Source organism: Siniperca chuatsi, linkage group LG24 (genome assembly GCF_020085105.1).
Source record: "Siniperca chuatsi isolate FFG_IHB_CAS linkage group LG24, ASM2008510v1, whole genome shotgun sequence".
NCBI classification, from domain to species: Eukaryota; Metazoa; Chordata; class Actinopteri; order Centrarchiformes; family Sinipercidae; genus Siniperca; species Siniperca chuatsi.
In genome coordinates this window covers 2916454-2943347 of record NC_058065.1, presented here as the reverse complement: position 1 = coordinate 2943347, position 26894 = coordinate 2916454, and the positions used below count along the sequence as shown (strand labels likewise).

General features: G+C 41.3%; 1 protein-coding gene across 4 annotated transcripts in view; it reads left to right on the top strand.

Annotated features, from left to right (window-relative positions):
• Positions 1–26676, top strand: part of LOC122871815 (receptor-type tyrosine-protein phosphatase-like N) — a 36721-nt gene extending 10045 nt beyond the window's left edge. The window contains exons 2-23 of one of the 4 annotated variants that reach the window (XM_044187219.1): positions 120–170; positions 4601–4711; positions 4861–4966; positions 5106–5268; positions 6531–6969; positions 7909–8052; positions 8498–8532; positions 9774–9961; positions 11055–11141; positions 12866–12945; positions 13136–13200; positions 16015–16224; positions 16790–17110; positions 18060–18207; positions 18490–18563; positions 18944–19021; positions 19182–19301; positions 19418–19584; positions 22113–22166; positions 22680–22744; positions 23093–23166; positions 25739–26676. In XM_044187219.1, the coding sequence (XP_044043154.1) occupies positions 120–170; positions 4601–4711; positions 4861–4966; positions 5106–5268; positions 6531–6969; positions 7909–8052; positions 8498–8532; positions 9774–9961; positions 11055–11141; positions 12866–12945; positions 13136–13200; positions 16015–16224; positions 16790–17110; positions 18060–18207; positions 18490–18563; positions 18944–19021; positions 19182–19301; positions 19418–19584; positions 22113–22166; positions 22680–22744; positions 23093–23166; positions 25739–25810 (2852 nt within the window). In that variant the 3' untranslated portion in view covers positions 25811–26676. Of the gene's footprint in view, positions 1–119; positions 171–4600; positions 4712–4860; positions 4967–5105; positions 5269–6527; positions 6970–7908; positions 8053–8497; positions 8533–9773; positions 9962–11054; positions 11142–12865; positions 12946–13135; positions 13201–16014; positions 16225–16789; positions 17111–18059; positions 18208–18489; positions 18564–18943; positions 19022–19181; positions 19302–19417; positions 19585–22112; positions 22167–22679; positions 22745–23092; positions 23167–25738 lie in introns of all 4 variants that reach the window. The other 3 variants (XM_044187220.1, XM_044187218.1, XM_044187221.1) reach the window with 3 other exon arrangements.
• The last annotated feature ends 218 nt before the right edge of the window (positions 26677–26894 follow it).

The following is a 26894-nucleotide window of genomic DNA, read 5'->3' as shown; positions in this document are numbered from 1 at the left end:
TTTGATGTTAAAGAAGGCTGGTTTTTGTAGGAATTGTTTTTCAGTGAGATGCAGCTTCTTTCTAAACGGATGTTTCTCAATGTGGATTCATTTTTCTGTATTTGGTTTTGTGTCTGCAGGTTGCTTGTTTGAAAAGAAGCTCTGTCTGAGAGATCAGCTGTGCAACGATGGTGAGTATTCGAGTTTCACATTTCCGTCACAAACTGTCTGTGTCCAGACTTTTACCTGTTGTACCTGTTTTTACGTTCTGCTGCGCTTCTGTTTATGTAAAAAAAAAACCAAAAAAAAGCACGAGATCAAAATGGCTGCTGTAGGAATGACTCAGAGCAGAAAGAGGAAATGATATCCATCATGCCATGACCATATAAATCTCTATTCTGATTGGTCGGCGGGTGTTCATTCCTTCCACATTCCTTCCGCGCTCAGCTTTGAAGTAGCATCTTCATCAACATTTTTTAATACATCCTCACAGCTGAAAGGCTGCTGTGGATACGGATTCTGCTAATTGGAAAAAAGCAGGTTTTTTCCACAGAGACGGCTTTGATCGCTGTAAAAAAACAAGACTACCCGAGGTGCAGCAGTGCTTTGAGTTGAATGCTAATAAGGAATGAATGTGAATGGAAATGTCATTGGTTTTGCAGGTCTTTGGTCATAAAACAAGGTATTGAACAAATTGAAATTGGCCTGCTGGTGGCGCTAGAGTAAAGGTTGACAGTAAGATCATCCTCTGGGGGCCATGAATGTTTGTACACTACTGCTATTAGCTTCCTCGTTGTGCACCTTTCTTATCCCATTAAGCAAGATTATGTAACTTTTGAAAAGAGAACACAGTCTGTCTTTACAAATGAAAAGTTGAATGAATTCATAAGCAGTAAAGAGCCCCACTTGGTCTGGTATGAGCAGTAGCTTTTGGTGGCTAATGTTAGCTAATGCTAGCAAACTTTAGCTAGACATTGCTGTGACAATAATGAGTCAGTTCACTAACTTTATGACTCAACTTGAGTTTTAGTATATACTGTTATCCCAGCAAAAGTTACATACAGGTAGGGTCACTTTAATTAAAGTTTCAGTTCATTTTTCTTTAGTAGTATTCTTTCTTTCTTTGTCTTTTGAAAGAGACAGAGAGAGAGAGAGCTCAAACAAATTGTTTCCATCATCAGACAGAGAATGAAACTAACATATCAGATATTTACAACATTTAAAACATCTTGGTCTGAACATCGAAATCACAAATACAATCGACAATTCTTTATCTTTATTCTTTAATCTTTATTCCTCTCTACTATATTCCAGTGCTGCAGAAAGAGCATATGTACAGGGACAAAACTAAACACAAAGACAAGTTTCAGTTATATTCGCTGACCTCTGCTGCCATCCCAATACAATGAGGTGAATGCAATTTAATTTGAGCTGTGCAAAGCTTTTGAGAAACTCAGCAGCAACAAGTCTTTCCAGTATAATGCCCTGGTTACTCTGCATATTCCTCAGACCTCAGTGGATATAGTTTTTATTGGGACTTAAATTGGGAAAGGTGAAACAATCTGAAACAAACTGTTCACAACAAGTAGGAAATTATTTTTTTATGATTTGGGCGAAATGCCCCTTTAAAGCTATCTATTACATGTATTGTAATCTATATACTACTCCTCACAAACTCCTGAAGCCAAGATGGGGTTGAAACGTCTCAGATATCCTCCTCTGGGAGGCTGACGTGAACACTTTATTCCCCAGTAGGAAGCTCATATTTACGGTACCCTGAACGCAACGTGACGAAAATAGTAAATCGACCAATAGCGAGCAGTCCCAGCAGGCTCCAGTTGCAGCGACACGCTTCAGGAAGCTGTGACGTGCCTTCTGTCCATCAAACAGCCGGGAGCTGGTTAGCCGTCACGGCTCAGCCTGCCTTTAACGGGGCTGTCTATAATCCCTCAGTGGGTTTCCTGCTTCCTTCCTGCCTGTTCAAACATGGTTAGGATGTCATTACAAGAGCGCGCGTGAGCGTTCACCTGTGTGTCTCAGCCTTCAGAGACAGCTGCATTATTGATGGCGGTGTGTTTCTGCGTCCGCCTTGAGAACGTTTTGTTCCCTGTTTCCAGAGACGGGAACATTCAGGGAACATGAGCGGCATTCATAGCGACGTGTGTTCGATGATGCTCTGACGAAGTGCTTGTGCTGAAATGCAAGAATGAGAGTGTGTGAAAAAATGGCAGAGAGAGTAACAGGTTGCATTTCAGGCTGCATTGCAAACACAATGCATTTTATAGCCTGAAACATCTGTAAACTGTGTGTAACCTCTGGAATATTTGAGTAAAATCAATTTAATTCCAGACTGCATTCAAAAAACGGACCGTTTTGTGTCCTTGAACATCTGTAATCTAGAATATTTGCATATAAATATATAGAACCTGGAAGATTTGAGTAAAACAAATACATTCCAGACTGCACTGAACAAATGACCCATTTTGTTTCTTTAAACATTTGTAATCTGTAATCTATATTCAAAAGAAATTTAAATTCAGCAGACGTAACTACTACATTTGTGTTTAGTCCGAGTCGTCATTCAAGCGTGTGTGTGTGTGTGCGTGCGACAGTGCGCGTGTGTGTGTGTGATTGTGCTGAAATGTGAGATCGTGAAAGTTGATTGGTTTCTCTGTGAGATTCATCACATTGGCAGAAAGGTGGAAAGGATACGGAGTGAAAGAAAAAAAGAGCGAGAGTGCAACGTAAACAAGGTCTCCCTCCGTCAGCCGCTCTCTGCCAATCGCAGCTCTTCCTGGCCGTCTCTATGACAACAGTGACATCACTTGCCTGACGACTGTGTGTCTCCCTCTTGTGTGTGTGTGTGTGTGTGTGTGTGTGTGTGTGTGTGTTTGATGAGAGATGGAGGGAGTAAGAGGTGATGACTCACCACGGCCCACGCACACACACACACACACACACACACACACACACACACACACACACACACACACACACACACAGACACTGTGCTTCACTATGTGTGTACATGTGTGAAGTTGAGTGTGTATTTGTAGACTTGTCAATGTATTTGTGTACATATCGGTTGTGTTGTGTGTGTTTCTGGTGTGTGTATGTTTTCATTCACTATGTTGTATGCAGATGTGTGCCTTTGAGTGTTTGTTGTGTAAGTGTATGTGTGTTTGTGTACATTATGTGTGTGTCCTGGTGTTCACTTTGGTTTGTGTGTATGTGTATATTTGTGTGTGTATTTTTGTCTTCTTAATTTTTCCTCCAGTGAACATCAGCTCTGTGTTGGTTTGTGTGAAATAATTAAGCTGCTATTTTGGCCGAGAATCAGATCTGAAAATATTATCTTGGTTAAAATAAAATAAAATATGTTTCTGGTGTATAAATACGTAAATGAAAGAATAAAAGAAAGATCTTACTCACCTCGAGTGCAGTGCTTCCCAATCTTTTTGTGACCCTTTAAAATAAGGCCGATGGAGGTAAAAGTATCAAGTATTTAATATTAAAAAGGCAGAGATTAGAGAAAAAGTGTAGTGTTGTGTAGTAGAGATTTTTTGTCTTGTTTCCTATCTGTGTTGAAACGCTGGAATACTTCCAGGCCGCATTTTAAAAATGATCCATTTTGTGTTTGTACATCTGTAACACTGTAATATTGAGCAAAATAAATACATTCCAGACTGCATTAACAAAACTACCCATTTTGTGTCCTTAAACATTTAATCTGTGTTCAGCTTTGAGTAGAATGCATTTTATTCAAGATAATAAAAACTAAAACGTGTGTAATCTGTGTTGTAAAATAAATATATTCAATACTGCACTGAACAAACGACCCATGATGCTTCTTTAAACATCTGTAAACTGTAATAATAATAAAAAATATATATACATCTACAAAGTAAAGGGACTGTACTTAATACAATATGATAGTGCCCAAAGACACTTTGACACGTGCGCAGGGGGAAACTGGGATCGAACCCCTGACTTTCCAGTTGGTGGACGACCCACTCTGCCACTAAGCCACAGTCACCTCCAAAGGTAGTGGTATAGTGTGCAAAACCAGCCTAACAGAAAGTTCCATGTCATTTATTGATTAAAAAGGCAATAAAACAATTTGTGTAGTTCTAGTGGCATATAGCAATGCAGATACTTTTGGTTTCATTTGGTTGAATTTTTGTTGGATTTGAGGCGGAAATCTCAGAGACGGATATCTAATATCGTCCTACCTGCATGGATAGATTCCACTAGAGCTAAGTGAGAAAGTCATTTAGAATTTGTAATTTACTAATTGGGGCGTCATGCTGTGCTCACACTGACAAAAATGCAGCCTTCCTGTCCATTTCGGTTACACCGCTGTGATGGCACACCGGGGCTGCCGTTGCAGATGGCTCAGCAAAGAAAAGTTGGTGGCTCAACTTTTGCCGCAGTGCAGTCAGACGTCAGTAGAGACAGAGGCGGAAAGTAATTGCTGCTGTGAAAATTTGACAAAATACTAAATTCTTGCCTCGAGTCTTAATGGGGCTATTTTCAGTCTGGCAGTTTGAAGTCTTGTTGTTTTTTTGAAGTTCAGAAACTTGTCAGTAGCGTTCTGACTTGTTGGTCTCTTCCTCTGCAGACGGTTTGTTCGGACAGTGCCAGTCTCCTCACCAGGAGCCCGTCCAGTACCAGGTGTCTGTACCTGTCCTGCACAAGCTGCAGGAAGTCCTCAAAGACCTGATGGTGCAAGGTGAGTCTCTTTTACAGTGACATCTGAGGCTTCAGGAGAATTAGGCTTTAATTTCTGCTCACCAGCAGCGTAACAAGTAAGAAGTAAGAGTGAAAGTCAGACAGGACAGAAGACATGGCTGAGTTTTGTGTCTCCCTGTGGCTGCGCAGGTCTGACCTGGAAGGACGACTTCACCCAGGCGATCATCGGCCGAGAGTTGAGTCGTGTTCCCACTGTCGGTTCCTCCTCCAAACTTCGTGAGAAGTCGCCCAAACAGTAAGAAAACTTTGCGCATATCCCCTCACCAGTCCAGTACAGAACTACACAAGCCAGCAGGAAGTCAAACTCAGGAACATACAAAATTTGAGGTTCAGAAAAATCTGAAGGGGCTTATGAAACGAGTCTTATTTGCCAGGTTGTCCAGAATGTCGGGCCCCAGTCAGCGCAGGGTTCAGGGGCCAGAGGAGCTAGCTGACCCCGAGATGATGCAGCAGTACGTGGACTACATGATCCTCGACCCCTCCCAATCCTCCGTCCACATGCAGACGCCCCTGCTGGACCCTTACACCTACCACCAGGTGGGAAGTATACAGGCACAAATATGGACTATTCATGTGAAAATGGATGATTTGCTGCTGACTACTCATTTCAGAACAATACTGTTTACTGTAATACTGTTACACGTTAAATTATGTGATATTTCAGCTGATGGTTTGAGACTGCTGCTCTGATTTAGACAAAAACACGTTGACATTGCGCAGGTTGAAAACACGTTAAAGCATTGAAAGTTTTAACTGGATCAAATTTGAAATGCGCAGATGTCGGAACAGTATTTGATTGCTGGTACAGCGGTTCCCGACCTGGGGTTGGACCCCCACAGGGGTCGCAGGATCAACTTGAGGGGTTGCCAGATATTAAAGAAAAACTAAAATATCTGCTACACAAATGACCAGTATGTTTATTTTTTCTGACTTTCCTCCAGTTGTTTGTATTTTTTTCTTTATCTCTTCAGGTCTCTAAAAGTAATTCAAATAATTCAATCTGAGAAGGAACATCACTCATAGACGTACGGATATCTAACTGTGGAGGGACGACTCACTTTAAGACGTTTGGGAACCACTGACTTAATAGCTCTACATGTATTATTTTGCAATTAAACTCACAAATATGGCAACTGCATCCATAGTTTAGGCTTTAATTGTATTAAAATGCCTCAAATGCTGACTGAAATGAGTTAAATCATTTTCTTAAGGGTAATAAATTATTTACATATAATAAATAAAAACCTTTTGTGCATGTGTTAATTCAAAATGAGAATGTTGCAAATTAAACAAACTCTAATACATTTTAGATTAAAAATAACTCGTTTTTGGTTGTATGTCTGTAGACAATAATCCACATAAGTCAAAAGCTTCATGGAGAATAGAGGATTTTTACAAAAAACTACAGTTTAAAAAGGTTTTAAAGCAACTTAAATGAAATATACCTGCAGCTATCCTGATTATATACATAACTGTGCAACTGTACAGAGATTTTTGCTGCAGCAGACAAACCCAGTTAGAGTCTAGCTGGTGAATAAAGTGGAGCATTTAGCAGAGCCAGGTTGGTGGAGACCAAAGCAGAGCTAGAAGAACACTGAATATTGGACACCAACACGACTCCATGTTGCTCCGTGTCTGCTGGATGTGGAAGTAGTCAGCTGTTTGCAAACACTTCAGCCTGAACAGCTTTATGAAGTGATAATATGTCAGAGGTGTGTGTTTTTCAGCTTGTTGTGGAGTTGTTCTGCCCCCTAGTGGCCAAAAAACCCATATCTGTTGTAAATGTGTTGTTGCAGCAGCAGTACGGCTACCAGGAGGAGGAGGAGCGCTCTCTCAACTCTCTGGACGATAATCCAGCCTTCCCGCACCTCGCCTCCCCCTCTCGCTCCAGGTCCCGAGGAAACCCCCTGGACAGAGACCGGCAGCTTCTCCAGGACCTGGTGTCCTTTTACCTCACCTCCCCATCTTCCTCCTCTTCTTCCTCTTCCTCCCCTGTGCAGTCCCTCTCTCGCCACAGAGGGGCGGTAGCAGCAGCAGCAGCAGCAGCAGGATTTCCCACTTCCCTGTCCTCTTCATCCTCCTCCTCCTCGTCTTCCTCCTTCTTCCCGGAGCTGGACTTCCCACTGGACTACAGTGAGGACTACATTTCCCAGGTGGCCCAGCTCAGCAAGCAGCAGCAGCAGCAGCAGGGGGAGAAGAAGGCGCAAGAAGAGTACGACGCCCTGTCAGGACTTGATGGTGGGAGAGGAGAGGAAATACAGATATGCAGACAGAAAAATAACATTCAGCAATAGCAAAACAAAAAAAAAGTGTTCTTCTTACTCAAAATGTTCTTTGTTGGTCTCCCTTCTGACATGTGAAGCCAAGAATGCTATGCATGTACTTAATAGTTCTCCGCTGTTACTGTAATGTTACATTAATATAAAATAGTGATATAATAATGGCACGTTAGCAAAGCAAGTCAGACAAACTCTCATTCCATATAATAACTACAAGTTAGTGTTTGCAAAGGAGGGAAAGAGAAAAGAAAGGAAGGAAGTTTTGTGCATTTTGAATTTTCTCAATTCATTATGTTGGAGATAAAAGATTTTAACCCGACAACAGACGTTATTTATGTTGAATATACAATTGGAGTCTTCTAAATAATTTCATATCATCAGATAGCTGCAGTCAAGCAAAAAGGAAGAAATTAAGAAAGGAGGAATGGTGGAAACGAGTAAAGAAATTAGAAACGTTCTCTTTTCACAAGCTACCAGAAATATGTAAAGTTATATATATACAGTAGATAATACATATAAATAAACAAAATTAGCCACATTTACCAGCTGCAATATTAAAGTGATGCACACATTAATGCACCGATATTTAAAATCCAAGAATACAATATACATTATGAATCTGAAATGGGCCGTTCTGCATAATGAGTAGTTTTACTTTTGGTACTTTAAGTATATGTTGATGCTAATACTTTTAAATGCAGGACTTTTTCTTGTAACAGACATGTTTATCACATGTTAAATGCTAAAAATCTGTATCTGCAAATATATTTATCTGACAAATGTAGTGGAGTAGAAAGCCTCTGATGTAGATAAAGTAGGAAGTTAAAGAGAGTTAAGATCCAGTAAAGAGCGCAGTCAGTGTTTCTGAGCGCTGCCATCTGTGTGCTGTGTTTTTCAGAGCGCTCTCTGCAGAGGCTGGCTCTGCTGCTCGATCACTACGGCCTCGACGTGAAGGATTTGTCCCCCGAGCAGAAAGACAACCTGCCGGCCGCTCTGAAGCAGCTGCAGCTGGAGAGCTCCTACGCCCACAAGCAAACCAAAGGTCGGTCTGCTCAGAGGACTCTTCATTTAACCGACAAACACTAACGTCATCTGCTCATCACTCGCTTTTTACTGCTGCTGTTAAAGCGACGGGATCCTGCTCTAAACACTGAAGTGCCTCTGCTTGCCTGAATGATAATCTGATATTCATTTAATCCACTCTGGTCTTTCATGTATTAAACAGGACTGCATGGAACAGATTTCTTCCTCTTTTCATTTTATCTCACATGCACAAATTCATAAAAAATGATAAAATCAGCTGTTCTTTATGTCTGATGGCTGTGAAAATGTGACAACAGTTGTGACATTTTTAACAGATGTTTCTTTTGCAGTTGCATCTCTCAGGCCGCTGCACGCACAGGGGTTAAGAACTGTGTTCAAATACATATAAATATCTTTTGTCTTGTGTTATTGATGATTTTATTATGTTTTTGTTTGCTATTCAGATAAATATGGAAACAATGCTGCCACAGGAAAGAAGGTGAGTGTGTTATTTTATTTAAACACAAACATCTTAACATCTCTAGATTACACAATAGTTGATTTGTTTATTTGTTTTGTTTTTTGCCTTGTAGAAAATTGATTTGGACTATTTAGAAATTCGAATTCAGAAACATTTTAATGTCCAACACAAATGGAGAAAAAACCTGCTGAATAAACAAGATAATATGTTAGTTACGGCTGTACAAGAGGTTGCAAAGTACAAATATGTTCAAGGTTTGATTTATTCATCCTTAAAATCATCTTAATCAACCACGCTGATTACAGAACACAAGCTAAAAAAAATACCCATAAAATAAACCCGTATAATAGCAGAGTGACAAGTTTCAAGTCTATTTTGAAAACCTTAATTATTTTAGTTTATATTGTTGTGTTTTGATGTTTTCCCACAGAAAACCTGAACCAAGTCAGTATTATCCCAGCAAAGGAGTAGGTTACTTTATTAAGTGATTAATAATAGTTGTGCATTCATTAGTCATAAAATGTCAGAAAATAGCCAAAAATGCCCGCCACAGTTCCTCAAAGCCCAAGTTATCATATCCATAAGTCCTGAGATACTGAGCGTACTGTCAAACAAGAAAACCAGAATATGTTTACATCGGAGAAGCTGGAATCACTGGGGGTTTTGGCGCATTATTGCTTTAAAAAATGAATTAAGTGATTTAATTGTTTATTAAAATTGATGCTGATTAATTTTCTCCTTTAAGCTCTAGATTACTGGTCGGTTTCTGTGTATCTGGGGAAATAATGAAGCTGCCATGTACAGTGGGGATCAATAGGGGCCCAATAACACATTTTTCTCCCGGGGCCCATTAGCAGGTTAATCCAGCCATGAAACAGCGTAAATGTGCACTCCACGACGAACTCTAGCTCCCAAAAAAGGCAACGTTTATGTAGGACTCGATACATCATCAAGATAAAATACATAATCAGTGCCTGAAATAATCCCCAAAACAGTCATACTAATCCCACAAAATATATCCCAAAAATATCTTATTAATTTAAAAATGATTTGTTGTAAAAATATATATTCCTGAAAAACATTTTATTATAAACTAGTAACTATACAGCTGTAAAAAGTACTATATTTCCTGCTGAAAGTACCTCAAATGTATATTTAAGTACAGTACTTGAGTAAATGTACTTGGTTACTTTCCACTACTGAAAAAACATTTAAACAAGTTGTTTAATTTAATGTCTTTATTTATCTTTATGCATCAGATCACAGAGGGTTCGATGGCGTATAAGATGGCTGCCCCCGAGGCCCCACCCTCCACCAGCCAACCCCCCAAACCAGAAGCAGCCCAGAAAGATCTGACTCCCGCTGTAGCAGCCAACCAGGACAAACTGAGGAAGCACGAACCCGCGGCCAAGGCGGAGGAGTACGGCTACGTCGTCACCAATCAGAGGTACGGTTTACTCATTTCCTCCATGTGGTTCAACCAATCAGGATGACTTAATTTGTATGAATGAGTGAACGAATGAGGCGTCGAGTTGTGGATGTTTTTCTGTCGTTTTCATGTTGTGAGAGACTGGAGTTTGTTTGTGTGTGTGGACGGAAAATTGAAAAGTCTTCACTCATGTAGAAGTGGCAGAATAAATACTGCAGTAAAGTTTAAGTACTGATTTGTCAGTTTGACATTGAAAGTTAGAAGTTACAAACGTAAATGTACCCATGGAGTGAAGAGATTTTCATGCTTTCAGATCAGCTGAAAAAGGAAAGGAAACAAATCAGAAAGGTAGGAAAAGGAAAGAAAAGGACAGGAGTGTAGGAAGGAAAGAAAGAAAGAAAGGAGGGAGGGAGGACAGCAAAAAAAACGAAGGTAGGATGACAGAAAATGACGGAGAGTATGAAATGAGGAAAGAAAGTTAGATGAAGGAAAGTATAGAAGGACAGAATGAGAGCAAAAGGAGGGAGGGGAGGAATAAAGACAGCAAAGGGAAGGATAGCAGGAAAAAGAGAGTAAAAGGAGGAAATGAGAAAAGAATGAGAGTAAAATATAGCAGTAAAATAAAGCAAATCATTTATTTTATTTAGTTTATCAGTCATTCAGAGAATCGCCTTCAGCTGCAGCAGCAGCAGCAGCCACCTGACTGCTGCTGTGGTTTGGCTGAAGCTGATAAATGAATCTGTTCTACCAGCGAGCTGAATCAGCCGCACAAACACCGAACCTGCTTACAATCTAATAGTGAAGCAGCTTCGCCTGCAGATGAACACTGTGTGTGAGCGACTGTGTACAAGTCCTGCATTCAAAAGAGCAAGAAGAAAGGAAGGAAGGAAATAATGAAGGGGGTGAAAGAAGAAAAGAATGGCAAGGAAGCAAAACTGAGGGAAAGGGGAGAAATAAGAGGGGAGGGCAGATGTAAGGAAGGAAAAAGGAAAGGGAAGAAGAAACTAAGGATGGAAAGAATATGAGAGGAGTAAGGCGAAATGAAAACAGTAAAGTGAGTGTGTGTTTATGTGTGTTTGTGTGTATGAATGTGTGCGTTTTGTCACCGCAGCCCCCTCAGTCTGAACGACGGGGCGCGCCTGTTGGAGCGTCTGTCGGAGAGGATCGGCCTCTCCACCGGCTCCTTCATCAACATCAGGTAGGACCGAGGACGCCGGCGGCCATGAACCCTCACAAACATGCAGAATCCCTGACCTGCTGGCCTGCAGCCTCTGGATCCTCCTTGTCTGAGCTCGTCTGCTGGATCGCTGACTTTTGTTTCATGAGATTAACTTAAATGTTTCACCCAAAGCTGTTTCTGGAAACATGAACGCCAAATGAGACGTAAAACCTGGAGCTGAGCAGCGTGGTGTTGATTTTCTGCATGTGGAAGTGATTCACTGCTTTTATTCGGCTTATCCTTTTCCCTGCTTGGTCTAATCTTTTCACCTGACGACCCCTGACCTTTGGCCTTAAAGTGAAAACTTAACTGCAAAAATCTCCTTGTTATCAAGTTATTTTGGTCTGTGAGTCTTTTTTCAAGTCCTCATAACGCTCACAAAGCGGCTGCTAGTCTTCCTGGAGTCCACATAAAGTAATAATCAAAGTAAACAGCAAGTTATTTCCATTCAGTTCACTTCAAAACATCTTTATTGACTGCAAACTTAAAAGGACACAAATAATTAATTCACAAACATAAAAAAATAATCGAAAAATACAAGATATGTTAGTGTAAAGATGAAAAGAAAAGAGCACGGAGAAAGGACGACATTCAATCCCACATTATCAGACAAACCAAAACAAAACAGCAGAAAGTGAGTGAACTGGTTTTGCTAGTAAAAATGTGAAAACACAACATATTAATTAATTAAAACTGCCAAAAAAGAGTAAAAAGAAAAACTAAATAACTTCAAAGTGATTAATAGTTTTCATGGAGTCCACGTAAATTATATTAAACTGCACTTCATTTCAATTACAAACTTAAAAACAAATATAAAAGATTATCAACGAATACACGATGTGTTAGTGTGAAGATAAAACTTCACACTGTGTCAGTGGAGTATGAAAAGTGAAAGGGTAAAAAAATGTAAATTATACACAAAACAAACTGCTAAAAAACAATTAAAATAACGTAAAAACTATGGAAAAGTCCCAACAACGACAACATCTATGTGAAATCCTGAAATGATAAGGCCGGTCGCCAAGACAAATTCAACTTTATTTTAGAAAATCCTTGAAACGAGTTGATTTCAAGCAGAAACACTGAAATATTGTTGTTGAGACAGATGTTTTTAACTTGATAAGACAGAGATTTTTGCAGTTTATAAACGAGAATAAAACATCTGCTGGGGATGTTGGGTCTTGGCTTCCCTTCTTGCACTTTACCCTGTGTGTAAGCAGCGGTGGAGGAAGTATTCAGATCCTTTACTTAAGTAAAAGTACTGACACCACACTGTAAAAATACTCCACTACATGTTGTAAAAGTCCTGCACTGAAAATGTTCCGTAAAAGTGTGTGAGTCTAATCAGGAAAATGTACTTAAAGTATTAAAAAACACAAACAAAAAACCTCAAAATGATTAAAGACAAATTAAAATAATTAAAAGGAAACATTTGAGAAGCGAGAAACATAAAATGTTTGTCATTTTTGCACAAACGATTATCAGAATAGTTGCCAACTGATTTTCTGTCAGTCGACTAATCGTTTCAGCTCCACTTGTATAAACTGTTTAATCTGTAGCAAAGCTTCACATTTGATCAACTCTTCATGTGTTTTATAAGTAACTAAAGCTGTCAGATAAACACCAGTGAGTAGAAGTAGAAAGTGGCATGAAAAGAAAAGACAAGTACCTCAAATCTGGATCTGCTCTTGTGTTTTCTGCAGTGTGGTCGGACCTGCGATCACCTTCAGGATCAGACCGAACTCCAAGAACCTGACTGCTGGAGATGTGGCAGAGAAAGCCGGTACGTCACCTGTTGTTTTATTGATTTCAACATTTTTTAGAAAAAGCCTCAGCTGGATCACACTACTTCAAATATCCAAATAGTGCTACAAGGGCTCCGGGTTTGGCTGAAACATGCACCAAGCAGCAAGCCCACTTCAGCGTACTCGCAGATGTTTTCCAGTCATTATTTGAAGGTTTTATTTCTGCAGTTGCAGAGAAGAACTTCCTGGAGTCTGAGACGGGCCTGAAGGTGCTGCAGGGCGGTGTTGGAGAGGTGGGTGCTTGTGTTTGGTACCGGAGGCGTGTGTAGTGTGTAGGAAGAAGAAGTCATAGAAGAAGAAAGGCAGCAGGGAGGGGGGGGGGTCATATGAAAGCTGGGGGAGCAGTGAGGGATAAAGGCCAAATTAGATCCAGTTATGACGGGGATGAGCGGAGGGATGGTGGCTGTAGAGGAGGAAATGAGGGAGAAGACTGTGTGTCTGTGTGTGTGTGTGTGTGTGTGTGTGTGGTGGTAGTATTGGTATAACTGGTATATTAAATGGTATGCCATTGCTATACCTGCTAAAGCTAATTGTACTGCTGCTGCTATGACAGCGGCGGAAGAAGTACTCAGATCTTTTAGTGAAAGTAGTAAAACCACAGTGCAGAAACACTCTGTTACAAGAACAAGTCCTGCGTTCAATACTTTACTTAAATAAAAGCATCGGCTTCAAAATATAGGCTGCGTAAAGCACCATATATACTTAAATGGCCCATTTCAGAATAATCTATATTATATAATTGGATTCTAGTTATTGCATTAATGTGTTCATCACTTTAACGTTGCAGCTGGTGAAGGTGGAGCTAATTTTAATTTATGTACTGCTGGGTAGATTAATCCATAAAAATACTTCATAATTTATTAGTTAGATTTATATTTTGTATTAATCTGAACCTGCAAAGTAACTAGCACCTAAACCTGTCAAAATAAATGTAGTGGAGTAGAAGTATAAAGTAGAATAAAATGGAAATACTCAAGTAAAGTGCAAGTACCTCAAAATTGCTCTCACGGTACTTGAGTAAATGTGCTCAGTTACAAAAATCGCAACAGGTTTTTTTTAAAACCACTTTTATTTTGAAAGTCAGTCTCGGAAGTCCAGTCTGTTTAAATTTATTTTAACTTGACACTTGATGTTTCGCCACTGTGTGAGTTCAGCAGGACAGTCGCTCCGCATCGTGCGTTTGGTGAGTGAAAACATCAGATCAATCTCATTTTATTTTATTCTAGCACTTTATTACTTTCATTCCTGCAGAGTTCAGTAACCGAGCGGTGAAGCCTGGAGTTATAAAGTCATATTTATGAATGCAGTTTTCTTTCTTCTCTTAAAAAGATGACTTAATAATCAGTTTGTACAGATTTGTGAAATTAAAGTTATTTATTTGACTCTAATGTTCCTATAATATTATAATAACACTATCAGTCAGTTTATAGTGACATTTATGCACTTAATGTGCTTTCTATCACTTATTTTTTGTGTTATGATGATATAATACTCATGTAGTATTTATTGTACTTAAACTAATTTATATCACTCATTATTATGTTATATATTATCTATATAATGTTGCTACAGTATGAGGATGTCAGTTTATAGTGACATTTATGTACTTAACATTCTTTATATCACGTAATAATATTGCTAAAATATTTCTTATAGTACAAGGACCTCAATATTCAGTTTAAAAGCGACATTTTCCATCTTAATGTTATATTTTATCATCATATCTATATAATACTCCTATATTATATTCATTGAATTGTATCTGCAGTTATTTTTTAGTGAGTTTTACTGCAGTTTTACTGTTTTCTGTATATTACCTGAGCACAAAAGCATGAAAGATCATTTTATGATATCGCTCTGAAATATATGGTCTTATCTGTTATCTGACAACTTTTGCAGATATTTTGAAGGAATGTTTCAGCTGTTTTAAGGATTTATTGTTTAAATTATAAGCAGGGATACATTAATTTGTATCTTGGCTGCAGCTTGTAGCGCCATGAATTAAAGAAAAGAGAAGAAAACTTGACTTGTGATGAATAAATCTCGTTTGAGGTTCTTCTGAAAGCGTAAAGCATCGAACCACCTTACATCCACTTCTGTCCTTCAACCACACGTAGCGTGGTCATCCATTTTCTTTTTTTTCTTCTGTTTCACACACCGAACCCCACTGGATCCCTTTATAATAGCAGGTGAAGTTCCCTTTCTACCCCCCCAGCGCAAACTTTAATGTCTTTCAGATACACACACACACACACACACTGAGAGAGAGAGAGAGAGAGAGAGAGAGAGAGCCTCACATTCCTGAGGCCCATGGAGAGGAAGGCGGAGGTCGGAAAGGTCAAGAGAGACAATTCGTCCAGGGAGAGGAGGGAGGAGGAGGAGAGAGAAAGCAAGAAGAGGGGAACAAAGAAGATGAAAGGATGAGAGGAAGGGAGGAGAGAGTGTGGAGAGGAGGGCAGAACAGGAGGGAAGAGGGAGAGGCCAGGTGCCACATGCTAAATAAATCAGTCGAGTTACAACGCATCCATACGTTTATACGACCGAACCGTTTCAAACGTGACAAACTGATTTTAACAATAAATAAAATAGAATCAACAAAAAAGTCAAGAATGAAGCAATGAACGTTTTGAGAAAAACTGAATTTTTACCCTTAACGGCTACTCACCTTTCTGTCTTAATGAAGGTATTTTAACTTGAAAAAGACACACAGACACACACACACACACACACACACACACACACACACACACACACACACACACGCACACACTGTACATGTAGCAGCATTGAGGCACATTCTTGTCCCAGGTTCCTGCTGAGATGGATGGGAAGAAATAAAGGAAGAGATGCCTCCTCCTCCTCCTCCTCCTCCTCCTCCTCTTGCTCACACTTCCTCTTATTCAGCAGTAACTACTTATGTCCACTTCATTAGTTAACTGTGTGTGTGTGTGTGTGTGTGTGTGTGTGTGTGTGTGTGAAAATCAGAAAAAACTAATCTGACAAGGGAGATGTGATGTTATTTCATTTCCTTTTCTCTTTCCTTCCAGAGGAATGATGGGAAGGCGTTGCCCCTGGCGACCCGAGTCCAGCCCGGCTCCCGCTGGGTGTTCTCCATGCTGGTGGCCATGGCTTGCATCGGCGGCATCCTGGTGGCGGCCATGACCATCACCTGCCTGCGTCACCACGCCCACCGGCTGGCAGCAAAGAAGCTGGGTCTGGGACCAGAGGGGGGCAGCTTCAGCCACCAGGAGTACCAGGTGAGGAGAAAACTACAAATATGTCCCTTCACCTCTAAACAAAGGAAGTCTTAAATCACAAACAAAGACAGTAACAGTGTTCTTAGACGGATAGAGAACAACTTTACTATGAAACTGACAAGACAACTCTTTAAAAAGCACATTTAAATAGAACAAAAGCAAAGCCACATTTGTAGAATACATTTAATATATATGGTCATATGGTTTTAAACCAATCAAGTCCCTGAGCTAGCAGCCAGGCAGTGGTGAAGAGTAAATATAGTTAACTTCCCTGCAGAAAATGTCTTCATAGTGATAATGGTGTTATTACAACGTGCACACAAGATCAAGACCTGCAGCTCTGCATCTGTTCTAAAAAGCCACTGCAGACAGACACAGTTAGAGACCAGCAGCAACAATTAAGATGATAAGAAAATGTATCAGATAAACACAGTAAAAGCACATGAAATGGATTTTAAAATATTTACAAAAACATATAAAAGAGCTCTATAAAAACCCAGAGACTAAATAATGCAGTGAGATAAAGCAGTGTAACCACACGATGCATGCATAACTGGCTCACCAGGACCTGTGTCGCCAGCACATGGCCTCCAAAGGCGCCTTCGGACGCCTGGAAGCTGCTGCCCTCGGCGCCGTGGGAGGGCCGAGCGGAGGAGGAGGAGGCGGAGGTGGAGGTGGAGGAGGTGCTGGCGTCGGGGGAGGAGGAGGAGGAGGAGGAGGAGCAGGAGCAGCAGGAGGCGGAGGTGCCGACTCGAGGGTGAGCAGCGTGTCGTCCCAGTTCAGCGACGGAGCCCAGCCCAGTCCGAGCTCCCACAGCAGCACGCCGTCATGGTGCGAGGAGCCGGCCCAGGCCAACATGGACATCTCCACCGGTCACATGATACTGGTCTGTACCGGACGCTGGCTTTGTCATGTGATCACTCAAGTGTTACGTGTGAGGAAGCGCTGACTCAGGTCTAAACATGTCTAGTGGTTCCCAGCCTGGTGTCAGGACCATCCCAAGGGGACAAACACAAAATGATCATTTTTCAGCCTTTGCTCTAATTTTCGTTTTTTTTCTCGTGAATAACTCGTTAATTTTGCCTCCACAGTAAAAGCTGTAGACGTATGCGGCCTGTAACAAGGGGTCACAAGCAGACGTGGCTGCGTTTGAAGGTGGTGTAGAACCACCGCTGACACGTTTGGCTGAAAAATTGAAATTTTGTGCACATTTCATTTGAATGTAATCATTTATTCAACAGTATTTCAGTAACTATGTTTAGAATAAAACAGAAGACCACGTGTGTTCACGTCACTGCCGGTTAGTCCAAACTAATTCATGAAAAGGATTAAACATGTTTCAAAGTTCATCCTCGACCTCGGAGACAGTAGGAAACTAAAATGATTGCAATTCCATTTTCAAGTTTAGGTTGCACATTGTCTGCCAGTGAAACTGTGAGTCTGTTTTCCATTCAGTTTTGGGCGACTGAACAGATAACTGGCTTGAAACTTTTAAGGCGACTGACTGAGAAATGATCTATACCTAAATACAAAATGGACAATATATTTATTGGAATAATGAAAATCCTGGCTGGTTCTCCTCTTCCATGTAATTTCTTTCCTTTATTTCTGCTGTATGTTTTTCCATTCAGTTTTCACGTTGCTGTTCTGTTTGTTGTTCTGACTTTTAAAAGAAAATCTCATAATTATCAAACACTGTTTAATTCCTATACCTTTTTCTTGCTGAGAAATGTGTAGCGAGTATTGCCTTCCCCATATACTCCACTCAGCAGCTGTGGCTTGTTTTGAGTGAATAGTGTGAAGCAGAAATGGACTGTCTTGCTAACATCCCTCAGGCCTACATGGAGGACCACCTGAGGAACAAGGACCGTCTGATGAAGGAGTGGGAGGCTCTGTGTTCCTACCAGGCCGAGCCCAGCGCCGTCTCTGTGGCTCAGAGCGACGCCAACGCCAAGAAGAACCGCTGCCCCGACTCTGTACCCTGTGAGTCCCGACAGCTGCTCCACTTCCACCTTTAGGCAGATCGCAGGGCAAAAAAAAACGGATCTGAACCAGCCTGTGCCGTGTCAGATCCCAAATTTTCAAGGCTGAATTTTGGGAGAAATGTGTCTAAAATGATCTAGAATATTAATATGAAATGAATCGATGCACAATACATATGATATGATGTCATACAGGATGGAATAACAACCGTAAAGCTACTTAAGGGGAAATAAAAGGGGAAATGTGGACGTTAAGGAGCTAAATGCCACTATTGTCCTTCAGATGACCACTCGAGGGTGAAGCTGAAGGCGGAGATCAACCCGTCACGCTCTGACTACATCAACGCCAGCACCATAGTAAGTCTCTTGTGGTCACCATGGTAACCACATTATTCCTCTAAGAGGTCGCATGTTTGACCCGCTGTTGTTGGAGAAACATGATCTGTGGGAGGAGAATTAATTGTTTTTGTTTTGTTTGGTAAGTTTGTCTTGTCAATCATCCACTTTGACAATTTCCCAATAATCAATCGGAGATCGATATGTCTCCCAACACTCTGATGAATCCTGGTAAACAAACATTTTGGGCTCCGTTAGTCCAAAAAAAAGTTTCCTGAAAAGAATGCAGTCGCTCCAGTGGACCTGCCCCCCGCCACAGCTGGTTTCCACGGTAACTGAGACTTTGTGCTTAGCCCTGAGGTGACCTTTGACCTCTGCCTTTCACCCCCACCTCCCTACAGATCGAGCACGACCCCCGGATGCCGGCCTACATCGCCACCCAGGGCCCCCTGTCACACACCATCTCCGACTTCTGGCAGGTCAGCGAGACGCAAAATAAAAAAAAATTCATTTTCATTTTGTGTTTTTAGTTTGTGCCCATTTATAATGAATCCACCCGCAACACTAGCAGTCGCAGCCACCTGCAGGGAGCAGCTTGTGTGCTTCAGTTGAAGTGAATGTGTGTGTGTTGTTGTGTAGACGGTGTGGGAGAACGGCTGCACTGTGATTGTGATGATGACAGCTCTGGTGGAGGACGGAGAGAAACAGTGCGACCGCTACTGGCCTGATGAGGGCTCGTCCCTCTACCACATCTATGAGGTGAGAACGGAGTGTGTGTGTGTGTGTGTGTGTGTGTGTGTGTGTGTGAGAGAGAGAGGCAGGACGTGTCCCATCAGCTTCTTCTTCAGCAGCTGTATTTTTTTATTTCTCTCCAGGTGAACTTGGTGTCGGAGCACATCTGGTGTAACGACTTCCTGGTGAGAAGCTTCTACCTGAAGAACGTGCAGACGCAGGAGACCAGGACGCTCACGCAGTTCCACTTCCTCAGCTGGCCGGCTCAGGGCATCCCCACCTCCACGCGCCCCCTGCTGGACTTCCGCAGGTACTGCTGCTACCTGCATATCCACGCACACACTACTGTCAAGAAACTAACAGTAACTCGACACTAAATGAGAGTTAAAGTGGCGTTTGTTGTGTTTTTTCTATCTCAAAGCCGATTGAATTGAAAAAGTCTGATTAAAAATTCAATAATACAAAAATCACTTAGTGCTTTAGGTCGGACTGTATTTCTCCACAACCTGCAGGCACAAAAACAGACAAACTTGCTAAAAAAAAGTAAAAGTGTGCTGCATTACTGCATTGTAATATCAAAAAATAAAAACCATGACATCTGATTAGTCTGCTTCTACATATTTAGAGTTGATACAGACAATCTTACAGTCTTGAAACCTCTTCTGCATAAAGCAAACTACACTTTTATCTCAAAATTAGTAGTGCATTTGCTTATGTAGGAGGCCTTAATGGTTAAACACTGCGAAAAATAATCCTATCAAGTCATTTCTGTCCAAATTTAGTCCAAAAAACCTTATTTTCTGTGTCAGTGTAGTAAGAATATTTCAGTTTCCAACGGAAATCAGCTTGTTTAAGACTTTTTGTGCCTGAATCTGCAGGAAAAATTTAACTTGAGACAAGTTGACTGGTTGAAATATTCTCACTGCGCTGACTTTAAGAACATAAGACTTTAAGGACGCTAATTCCAGACACAAATTCCAAAAATACGATTTTTTATTTGCAGTGAAATAAATGTTATTTCTGCTCAGATATCAAACAGATCTGAAAGGCCACTAGTTAATTTAATGTGGGGAAAGTGAATTAAATAGCTCTTAAAAACAGAAAACACAATCTAGCATATCTTTCCCGTGCATGGCCTCCAAACCTCCTGTGTCATGCATTACTGCCAGGTTTCCCCAAATCATCTTTCGCCAAGCTGATGTTCTCTTCTTCCATTTTAAAGGGAATAAAGATGAATTTAGCCTCAAGGTGCGTTTGGGAAACAAGTTCTCCTCTGCTAACACTTTGATTCTCCGGATTCAAGAAACACGCAGAGCTGGATGTTGAACCTCGATAGTTGTTTGGTACAATGTTCATGTTCGAGGGTGCATAACTAACTATTAGTATTCAGTGTACTTCTAAACATAACCCTGCCATGATGATAGCCTCTTTTTTTAATTAAATCTGTAAAAGTCAAACATGAAACAAGCAAAAATCAGGATGTAATTCAAATGAAATTGCAAAAGCCTGGTTTGCCATTTCATTTTATTATCATTATGACAGAATTATGCTGAAAATGTTTTTTCAAAGGAGTTTTCGTTTTGTCACTTTGGCAGCGATTATCTGTCTTCAGACATGTAAATGAAAGCAGCCACAGAGCATCCGTAGAGTCAGCATCCTTTTTTTTTATAGAACATGTTTATATTTAAGGTGTCATTGTGTTCTCACTACTGAAACTCAGACATTGTATCAACGCTGGTGCTGGAAACATTTTTAAACGATTCCCAGCCCTAATAACACAATGAAGAAACAATATTGTTACCGACCATCCTTCTGTCTTTCCACCATTATTCTGCTCCTGCCCTCTTGCTCCTCTGTCCCTCCTCTCTTCCCGTCCTCCCACCCTGTGCGATGGAGGTCGGCCGGGCCCTTGGTTTAATTTTGAACACATCTGTCTGTGTCATTCTTGTGGTTTGCAGCTAGTAGTCTGGGTCCAGTTGCATAGTCACAAAAATGATCATGGACTGATGTGGCTGCAGCAGGAGGTCCATCGCCGAAAACCCCTTTTTTACCCCCCTAATCAATCAGTCCACCTATCTGTCTATCTCTCTGTCTATCTCTCTGTCTATCTCTCTGTCTATCTTGCATACTGCTTGTATGGCTGAAACAAAACGGTTAATCTAAGTGTTTATTTAGTCCTTAAAGTTTTATTTTCTTAAAACATGAAAAAAGACGTGTTTCTGATGCAAATCAATCAGGTGCAGTGTGTTTTATTTAGCCAATCATTTCAAGAAAATTCTGTTGATTTATTTTAAGACATACTGTAACATTTTTAGGACTTAGTTTAAGGCAGAAATGAGATTTCTATATAGTGCATGAATCTGTTTGTTGCACTGTGGCTGCAAAAGTCCCAATATTTCTTTATTTCCTAACTTAGAATAATGTTGCTTGTCTGTCCTTCTATATGTATCTCTTACTGCTTCTATATTATTTTTTACTCGTTAGTTTCGGTCTACACAACATTCATTAGATATATATATATAACAAGCATCACACACATATATATGTAAACATAGATGCTGGGTAAATTATATTATGTTATTTCATGGATAGAAAATATATTTGTTCATTTTTTCAGTAAAGATTCATTTGAATTTTGGTGATCCTCTGATTGGATCATTTACCTAGCATCTACCTATATATGTGGAATTGCTAAAATGTTTGTTAATATACCCGATAAAGGTAAACAGAAACGTCATAAATAAGTAATTAAATATACCAGCAGTAACTGAGACAGTAGTATATTTTCATATTCATTTTAACTCGTCGTGTTTTGCTTCTCGTGTTTTTCCTCTTCAGGAAGGTGAATAAGTGCTACCGAGGACGATCCTGCCCCATCATCGTGCACTGCAGGTAAACCTTGAACACCTTGAGTTTTCATCAATAAGATGAAATGTAAAATAATAACAACTACGAAAGAAGTTTAATGTAGACGTGCACTCCGTTGTGGTGCCACATAAATCCACTTGGTGGCAGACATACGCAACATTTTGGCAGTGCACACAACAACACGCCATCAAAGAGGAGGATTTATGACTCTTAGAAATCCAATCAGTAAGCACAAACTCTGGTACTGTAGAGTTTGAGATTAGAAATAAATAAATATGAGTCCACTGAAATTGTGTTTCTGTATTCAAATATTGTCTACAGCCAAGTGATGCTCCTGTCTGACCAGTGTTTCGTTTATTTATCTGATATTTGCCCTTATAATAATAATACTCTGTAAAATAACAAGGCCGATTGTCTCCCTTGTTGTTGTTTTTTGCATTGTAAAGCACTTTGTAAGTTTGTTTTTAAGCTAAAGTCTCAAGTTAAAATGTATAATTAATTACTTTAATTAAAGTTTGCTTTGTGTTGTTTCCATAGTGACGGTACAGGCCGGACTGGGACTTACATCCTGATTGACATGGTTCTCAATCGCATGGCTAAAGGTGAGGTTTATATGTGTTATTGAGTTTAAATACTACTATTTTCTACTGCCTGAAATGTGTAATGTCACCCAGATTTAGTTTCTTTTTAATCAACATGGCAGCAAAAGTATTCATCATCAACCAGGGATGTCCCAAGTTGATCTGCAGAATCAGGATTTGGGTCGAACCAGTAGCTTTCTGATGGATCGGTTTTGGCCCAATCCATTTTTGATCTTTTGTTTGTTTTATTTAAGTACCAGCTGACTTTTAGTTGTGTGCGTTCACCCAAACATCCCCCCCCCCCCACCACCACCACTTGGCTAAGTGTCTGAGGATGTGTAAGCGTGCGTGTTACCTGTTCTCCTGCAGGCGTGAAAGAGATCGACATCGCCGCTACACTGGAGCACGTTCGAGACCAGAGGCCCGGGATGGTTCGCACCAAGGTCAGTCCAACTAAGTGTGATGTTGAACTTCATGAGTAAATAAGGGTGTAAAGTGGTGCTGCCGTGACAAGTCTGACTGTTGGTTCAGTTCCTGAATGAGATGAAATGTCCTTGCGTGGCAAAGAAGCCTGCTAAACCTCCACCTGCCTTTTATTACCTAAGAACCTCCCACTAAAACACCTGTTTCTCCTCAGCACCTTCTACTGATCCACCTGACCTGCTGGCTCCAACAGTAAAACGACAATTACTGCACGATAGAGTACAGATAGCGTGACGGACGGATGGATAGCTGCAAATAAATATAACTTAAAGACGTAACTGACTTTACTGGCAGCTCATAAGAAAAACGAAAAGGAAGAACCTACGAATGCTTTCAACAGTATATGTGGCCAAAGTGACTTCTGTCTCAGTGGAAAATAGAAGTGAAAGCTCAAGTTCAGTTTTGTTCTTGCAGTGGTTGGTGGGAACCAACAGCCTAAAGGTTAGAGAAGAGGATTTGAGACTAGCTGGCCACAGGTTCAATCCCTCGAGTCAAACAACTCGGCACGTTAGAGGTCTACTGGTTTTGAGGATGTGGGTTCAATCAAAATTTTGAAGTCGGATGGCTTAAGGAAAAAGTGAAAAGGTCTAAGAAAGATAATGACGTGTCTCAGAACAAACAGCTCAGCGTGGTAGGAGACTGATCAGGACTTCTGAGGTCGTGGGTTCAAACCTCATGATGCGGTGTCTCCTGCACATTTATGGACGCTAAAGGTGGTATTATTTAATTACCCGCTGTCCAAAGCAAGGAGTGGAAAACTCCACGGAGATGATGGAGGCCTGCTTGGTGGTCTGGAATCTGGGTTTGGTCCCCATTTGATGATGTGTGTTTTGAAAGCTGATGTTTAAAGCAAAGACTGAAAAGCGCCAAGAAACCAAGTTCCCGTGTCTCCTCAGGTAGCTCGGGACGATAGAGGCCTGCTTGGCAGGTCTGAGGTTGTGGGTTCGATCCTTATCGAGGCTCGGTGACTTTTGAAGTCCAAAAGAGTGAAGTGAAAAGATAAAAGCGCCCGGAGAAAAGGTTCTAATGCGAAGGGGACGCGGTGGCGTGGAGGGTTTGTCCGTGACCATAGGGGGTAAGGTGCCGGCGGTGCGGCACCTGGTTCGAATCCAACCCGTTGCCAGTTCCTGGAGCATCAGTGACGTCCCTGACAGGAGGAAGGGAGTGGGGGGGGCCGTGTCTCCCCCCGGGCCCTTGGGAGAGGCAGAAGCAGGGGGTTATAGGACGGACAACAGTGACCTTTTATTGACGCCAGCACTGGGCTGTTCATTATATTCAACTTTCATATGGAGGATGTGCGTTTAATCATCTTGAAGCTCAGTGAAGATCTACAAGCGCCCACAGAGACGGCCCCGGTGCGAGGGGGACTCATCCGTGACACCGGCGGTGCAGCGTCTCCTGGTTCGAGTCCTGGCCCTGGCCGGCACCTGGAGAAACACGAATTTACAACAGTTTTTAAAATGTTGGAAGAGTTGCAACTACTAACATACATATTGCATCTAACATTACACTTCAGGAAAAGAGTAACTTCATTTACTGGTTTGCACACGTGTAACCTCCCAAACGCTCATGGTGTTATCCAGGTAAGTGGCTGCAGGTGCATGACAGCTGTCAGTAGCTACACTCTGTCTTAGCTTGTGTTGACTTTCCTCTGAGGCTAAGTGTGTTAGCTTTCAAAGGCTACAGGTTCTACAAGCTAATGAAAGAACTGCACACACACATTCAAGCTCAGTTATCTCTACATTCAGATTCGCAGTTAGTTACCCAAATGTTTGCAGCATGTGCTCCCATCCTCGTTCCCGCCAGGTAAAAGGGCCAACTGTCAAACAGGAAGTGGGAGAATCCAATTGTATTTATACAAGGGGGGACCCGGACTGTACCAAGTGGGCTAGAGTACAGGGGGGCGTGGTTGTTGTCAGACTCGGTACAACTGGTAGACTCGGTAGCTGAGCTTTTCAAAGATCCTTATGAGGCTCAGTGAATTTTAAAGTCCAGCACCCAAAGCGAGGAAATGAAAGGTCCCAGTGTGAAGGGGGCTCGGCCGGTTAGACACCGGCGGCGCGGCCCCTGGTTCGAGTCCTGCCCGTGGCCGGTACCTGGAGAAACGTGAATTTACAACAGTTTTTAAGATGTTGGAAGCCTTACTAACTAAAATACTGCATTCAGCATTAGTAACACAGTAGCCACACAGCAGACCCTTCAGTCTTTTGTCGGTTTAGACATGTCGACCTCCCAAGTGTGTGTGCAGTCAACAACTACTGCTTTACTGATTACTTCTGATTTTTCATCCCTTTATCTCGAACAGCCACTTATCCTGTTGAGCTGCAGCTCTTGAATTAAATTAAAGCAACTTCAACAGCTGGACTTACAGAAGGTCTGGCTTGAAAACTGCCATGAAGATTAAATGTAGTAGTATGTGGTGTGGGCAGACCTGTGTTTCTCCTAATAACAATACTTACTGGCTGATGTAGTCGGGCTGTTAATGTCAGCTATGTTTGTAAAATGTGATTATCTGAATTGTCTTGTTCGCAGGACCAGTTTGAGTTCGCCCTGACAGCCGTCGCTGAGGAGGTCAACGCCATCCTCAAAGCTCTGCCCCAGTGAAACCAGTACAACCAGCCCCTGCCCCCCTTCTTGCCTTGCCTTTTCTCTCTATGATGATGATGATGATGATGATGATGACAAAGAGTGACGTGCTTCTCTGCCCGTTGCGTCATTCCTTGAAACATAGTGGTGATGTCAAAAAAATAAAAATAAAATAAAAACACTGTAAGGGTAGGAAGGATTAAACATGTGATGTGTTCAGGGACGTTCAGAGGGTAGAAGTGCTGAAAGAAAGTGTTGCATCTGAATGAAAATGAAAGCAGGAAGATAAAACAGAGCAGACAGACTCCTGATGGCTTTTAAAACCACTGTCATGCCTCATAAAGTAACTTTGACTCCAGCCTGTGGAGATCCAGCCTGACGCTCCAGTTTGAGCCACACTGAAGCAGAAACTAATTCTTCGTCTTATATGTGGTTGAAGTTTGTTGAAATTGTGCTGCTGTTGGGTCACGTTTGGCTTTGGTCTCAATAAGGAAGCAAAATATCATAAATATTGATTTTAAAGCATCAGAAGGCTCCACAAAGCTTAAAACGATTAGATGTGTAAAACGCCAAGTGGAAAAGAGAGTTGCAGTGTGAAAGATACCGGTCCCCGGTGAACCACAGGAGGATCAGGATGAAGTCTGATTGTTTGCACATCCTGCTCGGTCTGTAGCTGCCCTTCCTCTCCTCACGTGACAACAACGTCCTTCTCTTTGTGTGCCATTCAGATTATTTTACATCACTGGATATATTGTTGTATACCTCACGCAAATCAGAAAAAGAAAAAAAAAATTAAAAAAGAAAATGCTATTCTATGAAAACAAGAAAAGCTATTTTGTACATGTGAGACCTTAAATAAATCTTTTCGTGTTTAAGTGCTGCAATCACTTGTGTGACTTCTGTGACTTTCTGTACTTAAAAATCCTGATTGCACGTTTGTTTTTTTTGCTTTTTCTTTAGCACACTGTGTTTTGAAAGCTGATGTTTAAAGCAGAGACTGAAGAGCAGCAAGAAACCGGGTCCAGGTGTCTCCTCAGGTAGCTCGGGACGATAGAGGCCTGCTGGGCAGCTCCGAGGTCGTGGGTTCAACACACAAAATAAC